At 41.9% G+C, this 24,040-nt stretch overlaps 1 protein-coding gene across 3 annotated transcripts; it reads left to right on the top strand.

Annotated features, from left to right (window-relative positions):
- The first annotated feature begins 864 nt into the window (after positions 1 to 864).
- On the top strand, positions 865 to 23,163 carry tmem38b (transmembrane protein 38B). 3 transcript variants are annotated; one of them, XM_066645946.1, is made up of 7 exons: positions 865 to 1,150; positions 2,616 to 2,654; positions 11,362 to 11,518; positions 14,266 to 14,450; positions 17,506 to 17,593; positions 19,340 to 19,457; positions 22,154 to 23,163. In XM_066645946.1, exons 1-7 carry the CDS (start codon positions 1,027 to 1,029, stop codon positions 22,379 to 22,381), a joined length of 939 nt encoding a protein of 312 aa, XP_066502043.1. In that variant the 5' UTR covers positions 865 to 1,026; the 3' UTR covers positions 22,382 to 23,163. The 3 variants fall into 3 exon arrangements, with proteins under 3 accessions (XP_066502043.1, XP_066502044.1, XP_066502045.1); XM_066645948.1 differs by lacking the exon at positions 2,616 to 2,654 and adding an exon at positions 9,321 to 9,346 and having other exon boundaries at positions 1,044 to 1,150; positions 22,154 to 23,162; XM_066645947.1 differs by lacking the exon at positions 2,616 to 2,654 and having other exon boundaries at positions 873 to 1,150; positions 22,154 to 23,161.
- Positions 23,164 to 24,040: the final 877 nt, after the last annotated feature.

The raw sequence follows: 24,040 nt of genomic DNA, 5'->3' as shown, positions 1-24,040 counted from the left end.
TCTATCTCCAAAATAGTAACTTTACAGGAGTCAGTTTAACATTCCAAGCAATTTTTGGAATTTTGGAAGTAATTTCTATAGGTCCAATCATCATGAAATTTTTACAAAATGTGAAGGACAGCAGCTATATTCATTTGCTGTAGCTAGTAAACTAAAAATAATAATAAAAAATGGGAATCCATGTTTCTCTTTGAACAGTGTTGATAAGCAAGTTAAGGTTGTATGTTTCTTTTGGGTTCATTTTTTATCTAAAATAAAACATTAAATCTTCAGAGAGATGAAAAGAACAGAGAAAGTGAGCTGAGACAGAGCACATACAAATAAATAAAGTTAAAACAACAAACAGAATTAGCTAAATATTAGCTATAAATATCTATAAAAGTGGTGCCAAAACCTTTTCATATGACCCGGAAGTAGAAGCTTAACATTTAAAAATACAATAAATAAAACAATAAGTAAATAACAAGGCAACAAAAAAGACAAAATGTACCCAGAAAAAATTACAAACAAAATAGGAGACATATAAAAAACATTACAAGGACAAATACAGAAAGAGAAATAAAAACCTCTTGAGTATAAATAAGAAAATAAGATATAATACAAAATAATTATTATGAGGTAAAATTACCAATATATTTGGGTAAATATATACACATACATTTATATACATACATATATATATATATATATATATATATATATATATATATACAGTTACCTGAGTTAAATTTACAAAATTACAAAAACATTACGCTACATATATTCTTGAGACATAAATACAAAAATACACATTTATTGGGGTTCGGGCAGCTGCATTAGCCAATCCCTGCACAGGAAGGGCGGGGTTTGCCGGAATATGGGTGTGATAACAAATAGCAGCCCCTCCTGCAGCCGTGCGTCTCGGATCGCTGTGTGCCCTGTATGGATCTGCTTTACTCCACCACCCGCTGCTGGAGGGACACTGACCGGGGGTTTTAAACAGGATTTAAGGTGGTATTGAGGAGTGAGACGAGCAGCTGAAGAGTGATGGATCTGCTGGGGTTAGGGGCTGTGAAACAGCTCGCGGAGGGCCTCGCGGGCCTGAAAATGTTCCCTTACTTCGATACAGCGCATTACATCGTGTCCGTGATGGCCTTAAGAGAGCAGCCAGGTGAGTCCCACCGACCAGGTGTGCACACGTAGTGGGCGTGGTTAACACCAGGAAGCTATAGCTTATATACAGCACTCATAAATCTGGGTATACAAAGTATCATATTCATGTATCATTCTTTATTCCAACAATGACAGAGCGTGGGTGTCACAGAAGGTGGGGACAACATAGCGCTTTTAGACAAAATACATTTTAATGGACAGGCAATTCACTGAACAACTTTTACAAAGGTTCAAGAAAAAAAACCTTGAGCCCAGTGCATACCCAACACAGACATGGGAGAACTGACATAGGAACCATGAAGAAAGTGTAACTAGTGCTCACTTGATAGTACCTAGTGTTCATGTGATGGTAGTCTATCTCGTGTCTTTTGTTAGTGTCTAGTGTTCACGTAATGATATCTGGTGTGCACTTGATAGTTTTGGGTGCTCACCTGTTAGTTTCTGATGCAGACTTGATAATAAATTGTGATCACTTCGTGCCTTGTGCTCCCTTGAAAATACCTGGTGCACACTTGATAGTATCTAGTGCTCATGTGATAGTATCAGGTGCCCACTTGATAGTACCTGATGCATATGTGATAGTATCTGGTGCTCACGTGATAAAATCAGGTTCCCACTTGATAGTACCTGATGCACATGTGATAGTATCTGGTGCATCGTGATAGTATCTAGTGCGCACGTGATAGTATCAGGTGCCCACTTGATAGTACCTGATAGTATCTGGTGCATCTTGATAGTACCTGATGCACATGTGATAGTATCTGGTGTATCTTGAAAGTATCAAGTGCTCATGTGGTAGTACCTGATGCACATGTGATAGTACCTGATGCACATGTGATAGTACCTGATGCACATGTGATAGTATCTGGTGTATCTTGAAAAGATCTAGTGCTCATGTGATAGTACCTGATGCTCATGTGATAGTACCTGATGCTCATGTGATAGTACCTGATGCTCATGTGATAGTATCTGGTGTATCTTGAAAAGATCTAGTGCTCATGTGATAGTATCTGGTGAACACTTGCACGTTTTGGGTGCTTGCTTGATATCTGATTCACACCTGAGGGTATGTGGTGCTCACTTGATAGTTTCTGATGTACACTTGATAGTATCCTGTGCTAACTTGATAGTGTCTGATCCATATTTCATAAAATCTGGTGTTCACTTGCCCTGTGAAAGACTGGCGCCCCCTCCAGGGTGTATTCCCACCTTGCGCCCAGTGATTCCAGGTAGGCTCTGGACCCACCGCGACCCTGAACTGGATAAGGGTTACAGATAATGAATGAATATTGTTCACTTGATAATAACTGGTGTTCACCTGATAGTATCTGGGGCAAATTAGATAATCTCTGGTGCTCTCTTGAGAGGAGGATTTATGAAATCTGGTTTTATAAGTTAGTTTAATAACATAAGTCCATAGCTGAGGACTGTTAACACCATGTAACAACACCATGTCCTTTCAGAAGCTCTGCAAAGAAGTTACAGCGAAGGACAGAGGGAAGGTAATGAAACATAATGATTGTCAACCACTGCCTGAGTGTTGCAATACAGTCTGAGCAAACATTAAAATAGTGCACTTTAAACCTGGCCTATATAAGCACCAGTGTGTAGACACATCCTGGCACAAGGGGGCTTTCTTTCTGCATAATTCAGTGGTTCAAAGTTACAGACTCACTCAGTGTGGGTCCGTATGATACTGAAGAGTTGAATGGAAGTGGAAGTGGAGGTGGAGGTCTCCCTTACTACAACACAAATACTGCCATCAGTGATTATAATCAAACTGAAATTGGATTGTAACGGAATTCCAGTTTTTTCAAGTGATTTTCAAGGGTTCTTCAAAGTTTTTTGGTAAAGACAATGGTTCTAAATCGCACCATAATTTAATCACAGAACCATTTGCATGGTAAAATGGTTCTTCAGCTTGATGAAAAAAATGTCATGCATATGGTTCTATACAGAATTCAGTTTGGCCAGGGGTCCAGTTTCTTACTAGAACACTTTTTCTTGTGCAATAGAGAACCGTTTGAAAAAGGTGCTGCATGGAATCATTTTAAACTGAAGAAACATTTGACCATGGAGATGGTTCTGTGTAGAACTCAAGGTGCTGTGTAGAACCATTGCTGTTATTAAACCCTTTTCTAAGTGCACAACTTAGTGGATAGTGCAAGCTCTGTGTTTGGTTTTCACAAACCAAGCAGAACTCCTGCGTGTCAGACTGGTTTTTAAGGTGTTTTAAGGTTGAGCAAGTCAAAGCCCATGTTGACCCGCCTAAGGAAATTATGCAAGAAATGGTAACCCCCTCAGAATGAAGATTACTCAGCGCTGACACAGCTCTTTCTTAATCATCTGCCTGCACAGTATCAGTATCACGGTCTGCACACATTTACACTCTATGACCACATCGTCCAACATCTCTGAAACCGTGGTTATTTTAACAAGAGAACTACACAAAAGTTCTTGAAGAGTCTTTAGTAAAAGGAATGTTTCTACCATGTTTAGAACCATTCATTCATTCATTATCTGTAACCCTTATCCAGTTCAGGGTCGTGGTGGGTCCAGAGCCTACCTGGAATCATTGGGTGCAAGGCGGGAATACACCCTGAAGGGGGCGCCAGTCCTTCACAGGGCAACACACACACACACACTTACTCATACCTACGGACACTTTTGAGTCACCAATCCAACTACCAATGTGTGTTTTTGGATCATAGTCAGACAGACAGTCACCCGGAGGAAACCCATGCAGACACAGGGAGAACACACCACACTCCTCACAGACAGTCACCCGGAGGAAACCCACGCAGACACAGGGAGAACACACCACACTCCTCACAGACAGTCACCCGGAGGAAACCCACACAGACACAGAGAGAACACACCACACTCCTCACAGACAGTCACCCGGAGGAAACCCACGCAGACACAGGGAAAACACACCACACTCCTCACAGACAGTCACCCGGGTGAAACCCACGCAGACACAGTAAGAACACACCACACTCCTCACAGACAGTCACCCGGAGGAAACCCATGCAGACACAGGGAGAACACACCACACTCCTCACAGACAGTCACCCGGGTGAAACCCACGCAGACACAGTAAGAACACACCACACTCCTCACAGACAGTCACCCGGAGGAAACCCACACAGACACAGAGAGAACACACCACACTCCTCACAGACAGTCACCCGGAGGAAACCCACGCAGACACAGGGAAAACACACCACACTCCTCACAGACAGTCACCCGGAGGAAACCCACGGAGACACAGAGAGAACACACCACACTCCTCACAGTCACCCGGAGGAAACCCACGCAGACACAGGGAAAACACACCACACTCCTCACAGACAGTCACCCGGAGGAAACCCACGGAGACACAGAGAGAACACACCACACTCCTCACAGACAGTCACCCGGAGGAAACCCACACGGACACAGAGAGAACACACCACACTCCTCACAGACAGTCACCCGGAGGAAACCCACGCAGACACAGGGAAAACACACCACACTCCTCACAGACAGTCACCCGGGTGAAACCCACGCAGACACAGTAAGAACACACCACACTCCTCACAGACAGTCACCCGGAGGAAACCCATGCAGACACAGGGAGAACACACCACACTCCTCACAGACAGTTACCCGGAGGAAACCCACGCAGACACAGGGAAAACACACCACACTCCTCACAGACAGTCACCCGGGTGAAACCCACGCAGACACAGTAAGAACACACCACACTCCTCACAGACAGTCACCCGGAGGAAACCCATGCAGACACAGGGAGAACACACCACACTCCTCACAGACAGTCACCCGGGTGAAACCCACGCAGACACAGTAAGAACACACCACACTCCTCACAGACAGTCACCCGGAGGAAACCCACACAGACACAGAGAGAACACACCACACTCCTCACAGACAGTCACCCGGAGGAAACCCACGCAGACACAGGGAAAACACACCACACTCCTCACAGACAGTCACCCGGAGGAAACCCACGGAGACACAGAGAGAACACACCACACTCCTCACAGACAGTCACCCGGAGGAAACCCACGCAGACACAGGGAAAACACACCACACTCCTCACAGACAGTCACCCGGAGGAAACCCACGGAGACACAGAGAGAACACACCACACTCCTCACAGACAGTCACCCGGAGGAAACCCACGCAGACACAGGGAGAACACACCACACTCCTCACAGACAGTCACCCGGAGCGGGAATCGAACCCACAACCTCCAGGCCCCTGGAGCTGTGTGACTGCAACACTAACCTGCTGCGCCACCGTGCCGCCTGCATAGAACCATATTAACATTTATTTTCATCAAACCAAAGAACCATTTAATCAGGGAAAGAACCATTTCAGAATGGAAACGTTTCTAACTGGAACCACTGACTTAACTAAAGAACTCTAGAGGAATTTTTGTTCCCTGCTCCCACAGCCCACTTCTGGGGGGTGTCCCATTTCAACTCATGCCTTTCTCTGGAGATTAGGACTGTGAGTACACAATGGCTTTATGAAACTGAACAGTGCTTCACAGCTCTTTACTTTAAACCTCCCTAATACATCATCCTGAAAACAAAGGCTCTTCTCTGCATGCTCAGACCATCACAGAGCTGGAGATTGACCACAGTGCACATCACTCAGCAGCATCACTGTGCTTACCCTTACAGTTTCTTATAAACATTGATTGTTTATGAACGGTGCAGGTCAGTTATTTTTAGAAGTAATTAAGCGCATTACGCTGCAGTTGTTGTAGTTGTTCTAACACAGCAATGGGTCCAGGTTAAAAATAACACAATACACAGCAGTGATTAGGAAAGTGGTTCATGTTCAGAATGCAAACGATGTGAAATTAATACTTTTAATTAGCCTTTTAAAAATTGCCATGGTTAGTGGTGACAAACAGTGCTGGGCAAAATAACAGCTACACTGAACGATCTCTGGATTAGGAACACCGAACGTGTTTGTATCTACACTTTGTAGTTCTGCAATCACAGACTCTAGGCCATCTGTTGCTCTGCATACTTGGCTAGCCCCCTTTCACGGAATTTAGCGGATTTGACCATACGTGTGCGATTTGTGACTGACTAACCAGGGTGTGTTCCTGCCTTACGCTGGTAGGCCTGGAATGATCTCCATCTATATTTATAACAACACCTTAACTGACCCTGCCAAGTCCACTACACTCCTGCAGATGAGGGGGAACAGGTGGAGGTTTATTATGTTGTTGTGACCTTCGCGGTAACAATCTCCTATTGTAGCAGCTCAGAGTGTTGTAGCACGTTGCTTGTTTATTTTTAGAGCCATTTTGAAGCTCGTGGCCCTGCTGGCATCTCAGTGCTCTTCACCTCCATCATCCCTCACTCCCCCTGCACCCTCTGTAGTTTGCTTCTTTAGCTTTAGCAGTGCAGCTAACAGAGATAAAACGTTAAGAATATTCGTTATGTCTCACTAATTAATGATAAAATTGAGAAGAATTAATGCTGGGGTAGTAATTTATCACAAATGACTACTACCGTGACCCTGAAATGGATTAAGCAGTGAAAAAGATGATGAAGAAGAAGATATGGTTTGTGTGGTACTGAGGTAACACCATTGGCTCCCATGTGAGAGATCTGGGTTCGATCCCAGCTCTGAGCAACCAGTCTGTGCTACACCAATAAGAGTCCTTGGGCAAGACTCCAAACGCTGCATTGGCCAGTACCATACCATACCAGTAACCTTGTAAGTCGCTCTGGATAACAGTGTTCCCTATAAACATGGATTATCAGTTTATTGTCTGTCCAAATGTTGGTAGACCGCCCTAAAGAATAGTGAATCCAGCTGGCACAGTTTGTATAATCTCCAGAGAGACATTCCGGACTTAACGTCATGGTGCCTGATGTCAAATATTGGCTAGAAGTGCACTGAACAGTGGAACTGGGGTTTCTGGAATGATGGACCTTCATCCTGTATATTTTGGATGAGTGGGGTTTGTGAGTGGAGCTCCAGAAAGAACCCTCCTTTGCCTCTGCAGCTTTCCCTTGAGGATATCTGTCTATATTTGGGCAAACCCGGATCTGTTCTGACCTCTCCACTGCAAATGTGGAGTTGTAATGAACACAGCTTGGGGTTTTGCCAGATCTCTTTAAAGGGAGAACATGCTAGCGCCACTATGCTAATTGTGCTAGCGCCACTGGAGAAAACAGGAATGTTTTTCCATATCATATTTACATAAAAACAAAACATAAATGCTTTCTTTCATGGAGATGATTGAAAAGTGGGTCAGTTTCTCTCTTTCTGACGTCTGTTAGCTATTAATAAACCAGATGACCGTCTCCTTCTGGCTTTTCTTCCATTCTCTGTGACCACTGTTTAAATAATGTTGATAGCACGGAAGGAAGTGTCTTTACTGTGTGCCAAAACCCTAGTTTATCAAACTAACACTTTGATGTAGCACTGTACGCATGGAGAAGGTGCACTGAGGACGGTTGTTTGTGTTGGAGTCTGGGTAGCTCTGACCCCAGATGCTAACGAACGTTGCCATTTTTTTATCAGCTAAGCAGCTGCATCTCAGCTGATAAGAAATGCCAATGTTGACGTTGAATGTCTAGAGTCAGAGCTACCCATACTCTAACAGTTTGGAAAACCAGAGGAGGGAAATTCCTCAGAGGAGAGTGAATTCTTCTCTAACACTGCTGTGATTAAAAGCCAGGGAGTGTTTTGCTATGTTAAATACATTCAAATGTTTATGGTCAGCACCAGACCGTCTGTGTTGTGAGTGCCCAAAGCTTTAATCCACTCTATTATGCTGGTATTTGTCAGACAAATGATGTCTAAACAAAGCCCAATGGGAGGGAAAACTCTAGAGAGGTTCGTAAAAGCAAAAAGTCTTTCAGAAATTCATTTTGGGACAAACCTAAATATGTTTTTAAACTAAAAGGGAGTCAAGGCTACAAGGCTAATATAGCTAACAAGTTGTGAAAGTTTTTGCACGCCTATTAGCGCTAACTTCATGCTGCTTCAATCAAACTTAATACTTACCTGTTAGTTGTTTATCCAGGACATAGTTGGTGTCTCTAATTTGCTTCTTTAGTGTTAACACTAGAGCTACAAGCTAATGCACACCAATTAGCATGATGCTAACTGCATATCTGGTCACCAGAGTTGTTCAGTAATCTCTAATATATTAAATGTGTTCTAAAAGACTTTTTATATGTTGTGTCTAACATATCATGATAGTACATATGTACATATATCCTCCTAGCTCCAATTCTAAAACTACAGAAGCAAACTTTAGACACCAAGCACAGTCATACTTTGGGTTGGGGGCAATAACTATATAAATCTAACTGTTTTTGTTGTGTCTGCTTCTTATGTCTTATGTCTCTGCGATGAATAGCTGGCTGTCTGTGCCTCGGCAGCAAATACTGTCGCAAGAGTGAGAGAACAGTAGGAAAAGTCTAATGTCAGACTGCATTAGACACTCTCTCAAACAGCCTTCAGGGGGCGGCACATATTTTCTGCACAAAACACCAGCTCCCCACGACTAGAAATCTGCAGAGATATTTTACATAGAGTGTGTACTTTTGTCATTTCAGGCAGTATAATTAGACATAATGTGTTTATTGATTCCACCCACAAATTCTATATAGTTTTGACCTTTTAAAGGAGAGTATTGCAAGGACTTGATTACAGCACGTCCTGTTTGAAATGATTATAGTATTTCAGTGTTTCTGTAATCAGATTTCCTCTGGGAAGTAAATGGTCTATGTTACAACAGCCTGCACAAACACTTGGTCACAATAATCATGATATAATCTCGTGTGCTCAGTGCATGTATAAAAATACCTGTGGCTCATCTGGCCTATGAGACCGCCCCAGATATTATTAATTTACCAATAAATTACCAATAAATCTAGCTTGTAAACTTCCTGTTTCTCAGCAGCTGTATATTTCCATTGAGTGGCAGATGGTCTTCTCTCTCCGGACACACTCTTTGGTGTGCATTTGATTACAATGCTCAAACCACAAAAATAAGAGTACATCTTTACAAAAAAGGTCAAAAACAAATATCACCAACACTCACAGAAACATCACTGTGTATGATGTGATGTACTTGGAGATCCCAGATATTTTTAATGCTACTTCTGCTGGTGTTTCAGGTCTCAGTAACTCTTCCAGTAGACAGGTACGTTGTTAACTCTTTTCCCCCCCTTCGCCATCCCATCATGCGCTTCACGCCAGGCTTCGTTTGTGTTCTGCTGCATGCTGCACGTGATGCATACATTAAGCATTGACATTAATTTGTTGATACTAGAGTGGAAACATTTAACTAAGCCATCTTTTGTGTTTATTCATACATTTAAACCATTAACATCTGCCAGCTAATGATAAAGCTGCATTAACTGTCTCATACATACAACACACCTGGCCACTATATTGGAAACCCCTAACTTGTAGCTCCTCCAGGTGTTCCTAATAAAGTGGCCATTGAGTACAAGTAGAATAGGGTTGTTTTAATAAAGTGGTCAGTGAATGGACGTAGAAGGGTTTGTTTCTTAAAATCCTTAGTGAATGCACGTCATACACGGAACTGAACTGAAATGAATGAATATGTCGTAAGTTATTTAATTAAACTCCTATATAATAACATTTTAAAGGCGCTTCTCCATACTAACTCTTCTTATTTATCACGGTCTACAGTGTGTTTTGCAATCAGTCATTGATTTGCTTATAAAAGCTGCAAATTGCCAACATTTCCAATTGCACATCTTCATATTGGCTCCATTTTATTTATTTAACGGACATTAATCATTTTAAAAGTTACACATTTACTTCATCACATCATCTTTCAGTAAAACTTTCACAATCAACTCTGTCTTGGTTCTTTAGCTGTTGTCCTTATTGCACACAATGTACAACACCCGACACAAATGGAGTACAGCAAGCTTGTTTTTTCAAAATAACTATGTTTATGTAAAAATTACAATAGTAATTTTACGATTGTAACTTTTAATCGCTAACAAAGTAGTTGACAAACGTTTTTACATTTTAATCCATGATAATAGATTATCACATTACATTATAACTGATGTAAATAAAATGTAATAAAATCTGACAACAAGGTTTACACTCTCTGTAACTCTGTCTGGGGGGGGGGGGGGGTGTCCTACTTGCACTCAGCTGTAATCTGGACCTAATCTCTTGGGTTAATGCTCATTAATGTAGCTGGTCATGCTAAAGCGTTAGCCACTGTTCTAAGATCAGTCCTTGAGGTGATAATATATTTTTAACAGGTGGCAATCCAAAACCTCATCAGTGGCTGGGGTTCTATTCCACACACATATAGCAACACCACACTACATAAGTAATGACAGTAATATCCTTGGGCTAGACTCCCAATTCTAGGGCACTCTCGACTGTCGTTATTGTGATTAAAAGTTGATGTAGGAAAAAAGAAAAGAAAAACTTTTTTTCAGAGTTTGCCACTGATTTTGCGTCTGTGGGACTGGAGGTAGTGTGGCTGCCACACAGCTCCAGGGTCTAGGGGTCCTGAGTGTGTTCTCCCCTTGTCTGCATGGGTTTCCTTCAGGGGCTCCAGTATCCTCTCAAAGTCCAAACCCCATGTTGGTAGGTGGATTGTCTGTGAGAAATTGCTCCCATGCTGGTGTAAAACTGAGTATGTGATGTCTCTGTTGGTCTGTTATCTCTTCTTTTGATCACACATAAATGTTCTCACGCCTGTGATGTCACAGGGTGTGTTTGATCCCCTTTTTTCTTTGTTGTGATCTAGGTTTCCCTCAACGATGAATGATAAACTCTACTGGTGTCAGAGATTCACTCAGTGCTGGACACTAAACTGATTTAAAAAGGCTGTTAGCTGATTACACACAGCTCATAATAATGCTGTTATATTTTTCTGTCACACACATGTGAGGTAACCTTTAAATTAACAATGAAACAACACACACAGGTATAATATTGAAAACAAAACGTACTCAAATTAAATATGAATTTCACGTTTTTATTGGCCGTAATCCTAGGACTAAAAGGTACCAGAAAGTGGAGTCCACTGAAGTCATGTTTTTCTGTGGTGGGTTTCACGACCGTTTTAAGAATTCCAGTTTGATTCTAAGCTGGATTTCTGTAGGATAAAATATAAACTGAATAACTGAATTAAAATTGACATTGTTGTTGTTTCAGGAGCTTTGGAGGTCTCCCAGAGGAGTCCGTTTGCCTGCTGGTTCAGTTCTATGTTGTACTGTTTTGGAGGAGCCATTTTGTCTGGGATCATCATGTCCGAGTCCCCGGTCGCTCCACTGGCCAACAGCACCAACGTCCTGCTTGCATCCCTCATGTGGTCAGTAACGATCCACACCAGAGCTTTAATAAGACCTAATTTGTTTTATGTTTTTGTCAAACTAGCCCTGTGGCTTGTATGAGGGCACAACCAGGAATATAGACCTGGAGTCTGAACCTGTGACAGACTACTGATAAGTTATGTACTGTATGTGAACTACACTTAAGACCTTAAAAATGGCTATTACTATTTTTGAATAGGCTACTGGATTTAGGTCCATATTTACAGATACATCCCACATCAGAATCTACACAATCAAGGCTTTTAAGTGATTACTGAACACTTCCACTCAGTTTGAGTGAGGTGTGGAGTTAATAAGCTAGTGTTTTTTTTTTCAGACCGTGTGGTGAATACGGCAGGACAACCAGAAAATAAATAAGAATAACAGAATCTGCCGAAAAGAATGGTAAAAGACAGTCAGAGTTGTCCACGAATACACGAGTCACATGACTGGTGTTTGTGTGTTGTACGGTGCTGTGCTGCCCCCTCGTGGGCGGAAATAACAGGACAACTTCTAAGCGGACCGTACTGAATAAACACTTGCAGACCAATGTGGAGGAGGTATTTCCGGTATATGGTTCTTTTAATGGATGTGAAAGCTGCACAGTATAAATTGTTTATATCAAATAGCATAAATATTCTCTTTTTTGTTTATTTTTTTTTAATTTCCCTGTTTTTTCCCCACATTTTTTTCTGTTGCCCATTCTTTCAGTGATTTTAAACTCCAGTCACACTTGATGCCCTTTGAGAAGCGTGAAGCCAACCACAGCTTCTTTTCAAACTGCAGTTAACACAACACCCCAGGACAGCTCAACATGTTGGGAGGAGAACACTAACTGTCCAGATTTGTTATGTTAGTTAATAGATAACTAAGCTGACATTGTGCTGAGTGATGAGTGGAGAGAGAGGGCCATACTACCCAGAGAGAGAGAGAGAGAGAGATTAGACTCAGAAGCCCGTTTTTACATATTTTGTTTGATTGAATTAATGGAAGGACTGAGTGAGTCAAAGTCACTGTTCTTTTTTCCTTTAACAGTAAGTAAGCACACGGTTGACCTCAAAGAACATCCTTGTGTTTGCCTCTGAAAGCATCTGGAGACTGGAATCTTTTTATTAAGATAAAGAGGGACACATTAGAATAGATTTAAATGGCCTTCCTCATCAAGTTGTGTCAGCCAAGGCCTGCGTCTCTTTCTGCGGTCATGAAAAATAGGAAAAAAATGAAAAACATAAGAACTGTTCCTCTGTTTTTGTCCCAGTGTCACGCACACTTGCATGAGTGCCTCTGATAATTAATAGCTAGCGTTGGAAATTATGCTAATGGACAATTAAATGACCAGTTTCAGTGCTCTAAGAGATGGAGATGGCTAATTAAGCAATTAGCCGTACCCCTGAACGCTGTGTGTGTGTGTGTGTGTGTGTGTGTGTGTGTGTGTGTGTGTGTGTGTGTGTGTGTGTTATGGATGATTGGCAATGCAGACTGGAAGAATCTGAGCAGAAATATTTCTCATTCTGCAGCTGCTTATTTTTGTCTAAAACAGATTCCAAAAAATTTCACTGATTCTAAAACTACATAAGCCTCAGTGCCCCCTAAACCACCTTAAATAATTATATTCTAAGCCTAAAATGGACAGCTCTCATTTTACTATATATTAAAGACGTCGTTCACAATTGTAATAAATTGGTTTGCACTCTGGAAACCGGTCGAGGGGGTTTACACTTTGTATGTAAATAAATGAAAAAACAAACTGGTTCGCTCCGGTATGCTAGGCTCGTTCTCTCTCTCTCTCTCTCTCTCTCTCTCTCCTCTCTCCTCTCTCTCTCCTCTCTCTCTCTCTCCCTCTCTCTCTCTCTCCCCCTCTCTCTCTCTCTCTCTTCTCTCTCTCTCCCCCCCCTCTCTCTCTTCTCTCTCTCTCTCTCCCCTCTCCCCCCCCCCTCTCTCTCTCTCTCTCTCTCTCTCTCCCCCCTCCCCCCCCCCCCTCTCTCTCTCCCCCCTCTCTTTCTCTCTCTCTCCCCCCCCCCCCCTCTCTCTGCTCATGGCAAAAGCATCTGGAGTTGTTTTAGACAACGGAGAGAACTCCAAACGTTTTGCTCATTTGCTCAGGTGGGTAATATTGACTTATTTTTGCTGTTTCAGGAGACAGCTAACTGCATTAGCGACAGTGCTACAAAACTAAACAGCTCGAGTTACACATGATTGTCTGTGGCAATTCAAACGATGAACAGACAAATTACATCTCAGCCACATGCAAACTACAGTCATTATTTTCCCTCAGACACGCCGTTCCACCTTAAAAGTTGCAGAGCTTAGAGCTGTGTTACCCCAGAATGTCTGTAGATGGTGCCTTTTAAGTTTATGATTATGTTTTCAATTTTCTAATGAAATCTATTTCACTGTCACTGTCACACAGCTCCAGGGTCTTGGGTTTAATCCAGTCTCTAGTCTGTGAGGAGGTTAGTGTGTTCTCCCTGTATCGGTGTGGGTTTCCCAAATAAATAGTTTGTAAGTGGGTGGGCTGTGTGAGAATGTGTGTGATGGACTGGTGCCCTGTTCAGTGTGTTACACCTAATGATTCTGGATGTCGTCCTGACTCACTGTGACCAGTATGAAGCGGTTAGGGAATAAAAATGTTATGTGCTTTAGGGACAGTAACAACATATGAGTCTTAAAAGCACAGCAAAAGCAACTACTTTTAAAGGTGTGACCGCCGTAGATGTTTATCTGCTCTCGTTTTGTTTCTCTGCAGGTATCTGGTGTTCTACTCTCCTCTGGACATGGTTTACTCCTGTGCGACCGTGTTTCCAGTGCGGTTGATTCTGACTGGGATGAAGGAAGTGACGAGAACCTGGAAGGTCCTGAGTGGCGTCACACAGGCAGGAAAAAAATACACAGACGGCCTTTTCGTCATGATCGCAGTGGGCTGGGCTAAAGGTACTGAGGTTATGACTCTTAAGGTGTAACATCCAAGGCTTCTCTAAAGAATACGGGTGTTTTCTTATCCCAAAGAAATGAAAAGTCTTTAAGTACGCTGGCGTACACCGATTAACTTTTTTATATTATGAGGAAATATAAGAAATTTTGGGTGGGATTCCCCTGTGAATTGATAGGAAACATGCATTCAGTTAGGCAGACATTTTCCAGTGGTCTTATTTAGGATGATTATACTGTCTTTGTAGTTGAAGAACAGAGGAAAGGTCTCTCTCACAAACACACACACATTCTGTCACATTCTCAGTAAAGAAAGAGAGACACTTTTATGATTGCACACTGATTACAATATCCGATGACGCTCATACCTCAGCATTCATCCCTCTTCTGGGGGTACGGCTCTCACCTGTGATTATCCTCCATGTGAAACACCATCATTGTGTTTGTAGCACGGCATTTTACTTTCTTTTTTTTTTTTTCAAACTTGGAGTTGTTTTTCACATTTCCCCCCTCACACCCTTTATTAAAATCATTAAGCAATTCACCCACTGTCCCTCAATTACAGCTGGAAAAATGTTTGAAATACCAGAAGGTCGAGGTGACTCTCATTAGAGTGGAAAAGGACAAACGTGTGCTCTGAAACACAAAGCTTTAAAAAAAATAAATAAATAATACACCAATATAAAATCTGATTGTAATACTAACATACAGTACTACACTACAATATTAAAACACAATACAGTCCTGCAGATCAATATTAAAACACAATACTCCACAATACTAAAATAATAATAAATAATAAAATATGATGCTAGACAATGCAATACTACACGATACAATACTTTTGTACTATATATTTATATATGTATATTATTGTACTATTGTACAATAATAAAACACAGTACTACATGGTACAGTACTATTGTACAATAATAAAACACAGTACTACATGATACAGTACTATTATATAATAATAAATCACAGTAGTACACGATACAGTACTATTGTACAATAATTAATCACAGTACTACATGGTACAGTACTACTGTACAATAATAAAACACAGTACTACATGATACAGTACTATTGTACAGTAATTCATAACAGTAGTACACGATGCAGTACTATTGTACAATAATAAAACCCAGTACTACATGATACAGTACTATTATACAATAATAAATCACAGTAGTACATGATACAGTACTATTGTACAATAAATAATCTCAGTACTACATGATACAGTATTATTGTACAATAATAAAACACAGTACTACATGATAATAAATCACAGTACTACATGATACAGTACTATTGTACAATAATTAATCACAGTAGTACACGACACAGTACTATTGTACAATAATAAAACACAGTACTACACGATACAGTACTGTTGTACAATAATAAAACACAGTACTACATGGTATAGTACTACTTTATAGTAATAAAACACAATACTACACGATACAGTACTATTATACAATAATAAATCACAGTATTACATGATACAGTACTATTGTACAATAATTAATCACAGTAGTATGCGATACAGTACTATTGTACAAAAATAAAACAGTACTACATGGTACAGTACTACTGTATAGTAATAAAACACAATAATATATGATACCGTACTATTATACAATAATAAATCACAGTACTACAAGATACAGTACTATTGTACAATAAATAATCACAGTACTACATGATACAGTACTATTGTACAATAAATAATCACAGTAGTACACGATACACTACTATTGTACAACAATAAAACCCAGTACTACATGGTACAGTACTACTGTATAGTAATAAAACACAATACTACATGATACAGTACTATTGTACAATAAAACCCAGTACTACATGGTACAGTACTACTGTATAGTAATAAAACACAATACTACACGATACAGTACTATTATACAATAAATGCAGTACTACATGATACAGTACTATTGTACAATAAAACCCAGTACTACTGTACAGTAATAAAACACAATACTACACGATACAGTACTATTGTACAATAATTAATCACAGTACTACATGATACAGTACTATTGTACAATAATAAAACACAATGCTACACGATACAGTACTATGGTATCTTACAAAAAGACTGCATTCAATGATATAAAATGCAGTGCTACTATGCAATACTAAAATAAAATAATAATACATTACTAACAAGTACTAACTAATATAATACTACAGTAGAATACCACAATACAGAAAGAGTACTACATTTAATACTACATAAAATACAGTACTAATGTGCAGTAATAAACAATACTATGTTTAATACTACATAAAATACAGTAATAGATATAATACTACAATGTATACCTAAGACTCTTATACATAAGGATACTACAGTAGAATACTTCATTAAAGTAAAAACACATTTTCTCTGTGTCAGAGTGGGTTTGCCCTGGATGCTCCAGTTTCCTTCCACAGTCGAAAAACCTGTGTTGGTAGGTGGCTTGGCTGTGCGAAATTGTCCACAGGTGTGTGTGTGAGTACTATGATGATGATGATGTTGATGGTGATGATGACAAGGTTAATGGCGTCAGTGAGTTTCCTAATGTGCTCTGTCATCTTTTAAGGCGGTTGGAAAGCAGTCATTGGGGAAGTTATAAAAAAAGGTGGTTTACAAGCAGCCTTTATTCGACTGGGTCATTTTGGTGGAACTTTCTGTACCCACTGAACTATGTCTCGCTAAATAGCGACATGATAACTTTAATGCTTTGTTTGTGTGATAATTTAAGGGAATCTTCCCCCTAAAGACCCTCTTCAGTGTATTGGAAATGGTGGAATTGCAGTAGTATGTCATGCCACTTCATTTATAAAGTACAGAGTACACTTAATGGGTTTAATGATCCTAATAGTGTTTCACTTAAGGCGGTCTAATTCAGTTACGTCTCTAATGTTGCTACTTTAAAGTGGAGCTACTGTTTTTTTCTTTAAACCTTTACTGGGTTTTAGGTTTTTCTTGTTTGTTTGGAATGTATTTTTCATCTCTCTCTCTCTCTCTCTCTCTCTCTCTGATTAGGTGCTGGTGGTGGTCTAATGAGTAATTTCGAGCAGCTGGTTCGAGGCGTCTGGAAACCAGAGACCAACGAACTGCTGAAGATGACATAGTGAGTTTTTACTCTCCTAATAAGGTCAAATATTCTAAACCCTACTCTAAAAATTTTAATAATATGTATTTGGTTCCTTAAGGCAAATTTCAATATATGCACTTAAATAAATACATTTTTGTAAATAATATATTTGTATGTGAAGAACCTTTGTGAAGTTTAGAACAGTTCAAATCTGGTATAAATGAAGGAAATATGCCAAATTTCCATACATTCCCACTTCTCATTTGCTCAAATGTCTCAGATTGGGTTCCTTCCAGGTTACAACTCTCTGATGGATGGCTCCTCTAAAGCCACAGTCGTAGAAAACAACAGCAACTGGCATGTTTGGAGGCAGTGGGGTGACTTGGGTGCCATCACTACTACTAGCTGGCTATTAATATTGACTGAAGCAACTTGTTATCACCACTGTTCGGTAGCTAGCAGCCTGCTGTCACTGCTGTTAGCTGCTGCTAATGTCGACAGAGGGAGCCTAGCTCCATCGCTGCAGCCTGGTAGCTATCAGCCTCTTATAAATGCTGCTAGCTGCTGTTAAATTTGACAGAGGGAGCTTGTTTTCATCGCTGCTGCCTGGTAGGTAGCGGACAGTTATTAATGCTGTATTCAAGTGGTGTCCAAAACTGGGAAATATCGGTTTTCCCCTTGTAAATTCGAATGCGTTCGAATGGCAGACAAAGTTATGTTTACCACCACTTCTATCTGTGCTGTACTTTGCTTTCTGTTATGCTGTGTTTTGTTTATCTTTTGGTGTTCTTTGTACTGTCTTTGTAATCACGTTGGCTCTTGAAAGTAACCGTATGAATGTGATTTATAATTATCATGAGGTTAATATAATTTTAGGAATCTTGCCTGAGGACTCGCCTTGGCATGGTGTCACCCAAGCAGGGAATTGAACCCTCTTCTGTTGGATCGAAGCCAGCATTATTACCCTCTACGCAGCACCTGCCACTAGACTCCTCATACTTCCGCGAAGACTTGTTTAGCTCCATTTTATGGATAAAGACATAACTAAAAGCTAGTCCACACATCAGCGCTGCTTGTTTTCTCACATTGGTTTGTTCTCAGTCTCCAGCTCTTAATAGCTCGCCTGCTACGTCTCTTCTCCTCGTTGTTCTTGCCCTGTTCCCGAATAATAGCCACTGAACCGGTCTCTCTTTTGCAGGTGCAGTAATTGCCTTTTGTATTGATTCTTCTGCTCGCTGCGGACGATGCCAGTTGTCATGGTTTCGTGTAAGACGGCTTTTTTCGAAAAGACGGCGCAGAGGAATCCAGCCCGCAGAGACGCTGTTAAACTAAAATAGAGAGCGCTGACCTCAGGTCAGATATTTCTGCTCTGTATAATAACATCATTTAGGATGCAGAAGATGAAGGCTGGTCCCAGATCAGTGCAGTTAGGGCTTCATCAGGGCTTCATCCGTTTTTATTTAAAAAAAGATCTGTGGTTTATCTATGTGCCTGGAATCAGTTATGACTGTTTCCAAACACTCAAACAGCAGGCAGCTTCAGGGTCTTGGGGTCCTGGGTTCAGTCCTCGCCCCGGGTGAGGACAGTAGTTTGTAGACCCCCATATTACTAGTGATTTCAGCCATTATAAGGTGCACTCCCTGTTGGATGTTCAGTTGTGCATACAGAGCAGCTGCACATTAGCCTAAGGCCACCATGCCCTTTGCCAAAAGTCCACCAGGGGGTCGTAGCATTTACTGTACGTGTGCATTGTAAAACCATATCTAACCTGTGTGTTGACAGCCCAACTAAAGTCACTCTGATTGGGGCAGTGCTCTTCGCTCTGCAGCAGTGTCGCTACCTCCCCCTGCAGACCCCAGAACTCATGCTCATCTACACAGTCTTCATCGTCGCCATCAAGGTCTGTAACCATGGTGTAATCTTCACGTTCCCTCTGACTGAATGAGTGAGTGGTGTGAATGGATGATGGTGAAATCTGTTCTCTCTCTGTGTTCAGTCTCTCATTTTTCTTTCTTTCCATTGTTCTTGCTACAGTCTCTCTCTGTCTCTGTATACTGACTGTACAGTATTTAGGGTGTACTGGGTATACTGAGAGTAATGTGTGTACTGAATAGGGCTTAACAATGGCGCAAGAGGTTCCAGGGATCATCCCTCATCTCGTTTTTACTGTGGGAACTGCCCCCCTAGTTTCAGTCCCAAGCCTGAAACTGGAATGGGAAGGTTACGTCAGGAAGGGCATCTGTCGTACAAGTTCAGTTTGACCCCTCACTGGCGCTCCTGGGTATTTTTAGTGTATTTGGTAAATTGAGTGTAGTGGGGGCTTTCCAGACAGGAATACTGAAGATTGATGATACTGGAAATGTGAAGGATATAAACATATTCGGAGATGTTGTGAGTATTTTGAGGAGTTGATGTGAGTTGAGAGTGAATGGTGGTGTCATTATTGGAGCGATAGCGAAGCTCTGGCTGATATTTCATTCCTCTTCATCCCGTCTGATCTCCTCGGCCGTGTCTGATCTCGCCGATGTGCTCGTGCCGTCGCTGTGACTCACCCGTCCTGGCTCTTGCCGCTTCCACCCGTCTTTTGCATCATTTTCGTCTAATTGCATCACTCTTCTTAAACCGAGCAAAAGTCTTCTGCTCTTAACAAGGCATTACCTCATCTCTGTGTCGGCCTTATCTCTATTTTTAGAGCGATGTCTCTCCGTTACCTGAGAAACCAGCCACCGTACTTTGACCTCGCTTCTCCCTCGCCGCTTAGTTAGGAGGGCTTTTCTACCAAACCTACATTTACATGCTTTTCAGGCTTATTGTCTTCTTTAAAATGGCGCTAGCTTCACTCTGATGAAGGCTGCAGAGGGTTTTGAAGTTCTGAAGAATTTTTCATACACACCCTTCTCTCTCTCTCTCTCTCTCTCTCTCTCTCACTACTCTCTCTCTCTACTCTCTCTCTCTTTTTTAATTATATATTTTTTGTTTTTGTTATTATTATAATTAAAGCTATTACTGTTTATTCAGTTTTTTATTTCATTTTGGAGCATTGTGTTCTTAAAAGTATTATGAAAATAAGGCTATTATTATTTATTATTATTATCTCTGCAGTTTCTCCTCTCTACTAGTTTCTCTCACTCACTACTCACTCACTCACTCTCTCTCTCTCACTCACTCACTCACACTCTCACTCTCTCTCTCACTCACTCACTCACACTCTCACTCTCTCTCTCACTCACTCACTCACACTCTCACTCTCTCTCTCACTCACTCACTCACACTCTCACTCTCTCTCTCACTCACTCACTCTCTCTCTCTCTCTCACTCACTCACTCACTCACTCACTCACTCACTCACACTCTCTCTCACACTCACTCACTCACTCACTCACTCACTCTCTCACACTCACTCACTCACTCACTCACTCACTCACTCACTCTCTCTCTCGCACTCACTCTCTCTCACTCACTCACTCACTCACTCACTCACTCTCACTCACTCACTCACGCACTCACTCTCTCTCTCTCTCTCACACTCACTCACTCACTCTCTCTCACTCACTCACTCACACTCTCACGCTCTCTCTCTCATACTCACTCACTCACACTCACTCTCTCTCACTCACTCACTCACACTCTCACGCTCTCTGTCTCATACTCACTCACTCACTCACACTCACTCACTCACTCACTCACTCTCTCTCACTCACACTCACTCTCTCACTCACTACTCTCTCTCTCTCTCACACTCACTCACTCACTCACACTCACTCACTCTCTCTCACTCACACTCTCACGCACTCTCTCTCTCTCTCACACTCACTCACTCACTCTCTCTCACTCACTCACTCACACTCTCACGCTCTCTCTCTCATACTCACTCACTCACTCACACTCACTCACTCTCTCTCACTCACTCACTCACACTCACGCTCTCTCTCTCATACTCACTCACTCACTCACACTCACTCTCTCTCACTCACTCACACTCTCACGCTCTCTCTCTCACACTCACTCACTCACTCACTCTCTCTCACTCACTCACTCACACTCACGCTCTCTCTCTCATACTCACTCACTCACACTCACTCTCTCTCACTCACTCACTCACACTCACGCTCTCTCTCTCATACTCACTCACTCACTCACACTCACTCACTCACTCTCTCTCTCTCACTCACTCACTCACACTCACGCTCTCTCTCTCACACTCACTCACTCACTCTCTCACTCTCTCTTTCTCTCTCACACTCACTCACTCACTCTCTCACACTCTCTCACACTCACTCACTCTCTCTCTCTCACACTCACTCACTATCTCTCTCTCTCTCTCTCTCTCTCACTCACTCACTCACACTCTCTCTCTCTCTCTCTCTCTATCCCCACTCGCCATTCTTCCTTTCTTCTAGTTTCCATCTACAGCGACTCTCTTTTTACAGTCTCTTGATCTGTCTGTGTAGTATCTCTCACTTGTTTTCCACACTTCTCACCTCCGTTCCCTTTCTCTCTCTCTTTCTGTTGTAGCCCATTTCTCTCATTTTCCAAATTGCATTTAAAGCAGCTGTTTGAAAAACAATGTTTAATCTCTCTCTCTCTCTCTCTGTAGGCGAGGATGATGATAATGGGCTCCTCTTCGTCTCCGTTCGCTCCGGTTGAATCTGCACTTTATCGGACGCTGTTTGCTCGACCTCTGACCTACTCTCCCCTGACCAACCAGAGCTCAGCTCCTTCTTGTTCCTCAGGTCCGGATGACAATCGCACACCGAGTGTTCCGAACGGTTCGCCCAAAAGCGAAGAGCCGGAAAAGTGCGACAGCGCAAAAAAGACAGACTAGCTCCGGCGGGACCACTTGTGTTGGGTTTGCTCTGTAGTGGGTGTCATGGTCGGGTTAGGAATCCCATGTCTTTGCTCTTTTATTTTTTGGAACAGAAATCACGAGGCTCTTGAAGCGCTGCTGCTGCGGGAGGTGTATTACAGGGTTGAGGTTTGGTAGTAGACCTGCCTTCGGTGCACAGATGTGTGAGCTCATTTGTAGCATGGATGTAGCATTGTTCATGTGTTAAATGACCTTGTGACTCTGGTGAAATAGTGACTTAAAAACATCCTGTTCACAACTGTCACAGTTTAGATAAAGAATTCCTAATAAGGGCATGACACTCCCACCACAGTGACCACACAACTTCAGTGCTTCTTTTTCCAGTCTCTCTCTCTCTCTCTCTCTCTCTCTATCTCTCTCTCTCTTTCTCTCTACCCCCACTGTGATTCTTTCTCTACGACACTTTCAGCATGCGGAGTAAAAGCAGTAGAACTACTCCCTCATGTAGCGCTATACTTCTCTTTTTTAACAGGTGGCTGGCACTTTGGTAACGTTACCTCTCAAACTTTAAATGAAGCATTTGAAGCCTGTGCTTTAAAATCCAGAGGATATTTTTATTGTACATATGGTTTGGATGTGTACATTTTTCCAGTTCTGAAACATTTCTGATTTTACAAAGAAAAAGTTATATTATTGTGATTATATTTTATATTATTTATATTCACTTAAGAATGTAATGAATTGCTGTACTTTGCTGTGTTTCCACTATAAATGACCTGAAATTACACTGAGAAAAAAAGTTAATTATTTGCGCTTATTTTGTACGTCATCTTCTTTGAACATCAGAATCCCATCGGAATGCCTTCGCTGATCAACTGCATCTGAAGTACTGATACGAGGTGATGAAACTGCCAGTTAAAGCTGCACTATGTAAGTTTGGAGAGTTGGCGACCTCTCTGGTGGAAATATGTCACTGCATGAAATGTGAGGAAGAACATTTGGCAACGTGGGTTGTGCTGCAGTCAGTTTGTAAGAGCGGAACAGTGGCGGATGCTGGTCTTTCAAGGAGGGGAAGCTCAATTTCGGTCTACATCATAAAATGTGTTGGTTTACTTATAGGTAATAAACTACCCTCCGTTCCTTTTTAAGAAAATGATCTGTGACCCTGTCGTACCAACAAGGCGTCTTTTCCAGGGACTTGACTAGTGTCCTCTCAATGGCCAGCAGAGCTAGGCTGCTTAAACGGCCTTGGCCCATGTGAAGTGTGTCCGCCTGTGCTCCCACGGATCTTTACACCAAAGGATCGCTGATTCGCTCATTTCGCTGTCAATCAAAAAGGGATTCAGCCTCAGACAGATCATCCAATCATCATGCAGAAGCTGAGCGTCCGGGCCAGCCGAGGCCAGCCCACTGCCCCATAGACCCCCAGAGATGCCGAGCGTCCGATGGGCGGGACAAAGCCCAGCATTTATCCAATGTTTCGCTGCTTCGCTGTTGAACTCTGTGGATGCTCAGCGTTTACACTGTTTAAAGCACTGTGAAACTGCGGGAATGATTGAGAGGAAAGCAGCTTATGATATCCCTATGTAAAAGCACCTGAAGTGGTTTGAAGACGATCTGATCTGCCCTGATGGCCCTGGCAGATTGACTGTCTCAGGCTTTGCAGGGTGATCCCAG

Source organism: Hoplias malabaricus, chromosome 15 (assembly GCF_029633855.1).
Source record: "Hoplias malabaricus isolate fHopMal1 chromosome 15, fHopMal1.hap1, whole genome shotgun sequence".
In the NCBI taxonomy this organism is placed as follows: Eukaryota; Metazoa; Chordata; class Actinopteri; order Characiformes; family Erythrinidae; genus Hoplias; species Hoplias malabaricus.
This window is presented reverse-complemented; position numbering and strand designations above follow the sequence as displayed.

Excerpts from the sequence above, each read along its gene's own strand:
- tmem38b (XM_066645946.1), top strand. The coding sequence starts at position 1,027 with ATGGATCTGCTGGGGTTAGGGGCTGTGAAACAGCTCGCGGAGGGCCTC. Across the intron at positions 1,151-2,615 it reads GGCCTTAAGAGAGCAGCCAG|AAGCTCTGCAAAGAAGTTAC; the intron begins GTGAGTCCCACC and ends ATGTCCTTTCAG. Across the intron at positions 14,451-17,505 it reads CGCAGTGGGCTGGGCTAAAG|GTGCTGGTGGTGGTCTAATG; the intron begins GTACTGAGGTTA and ends CTCTCTGATTAG.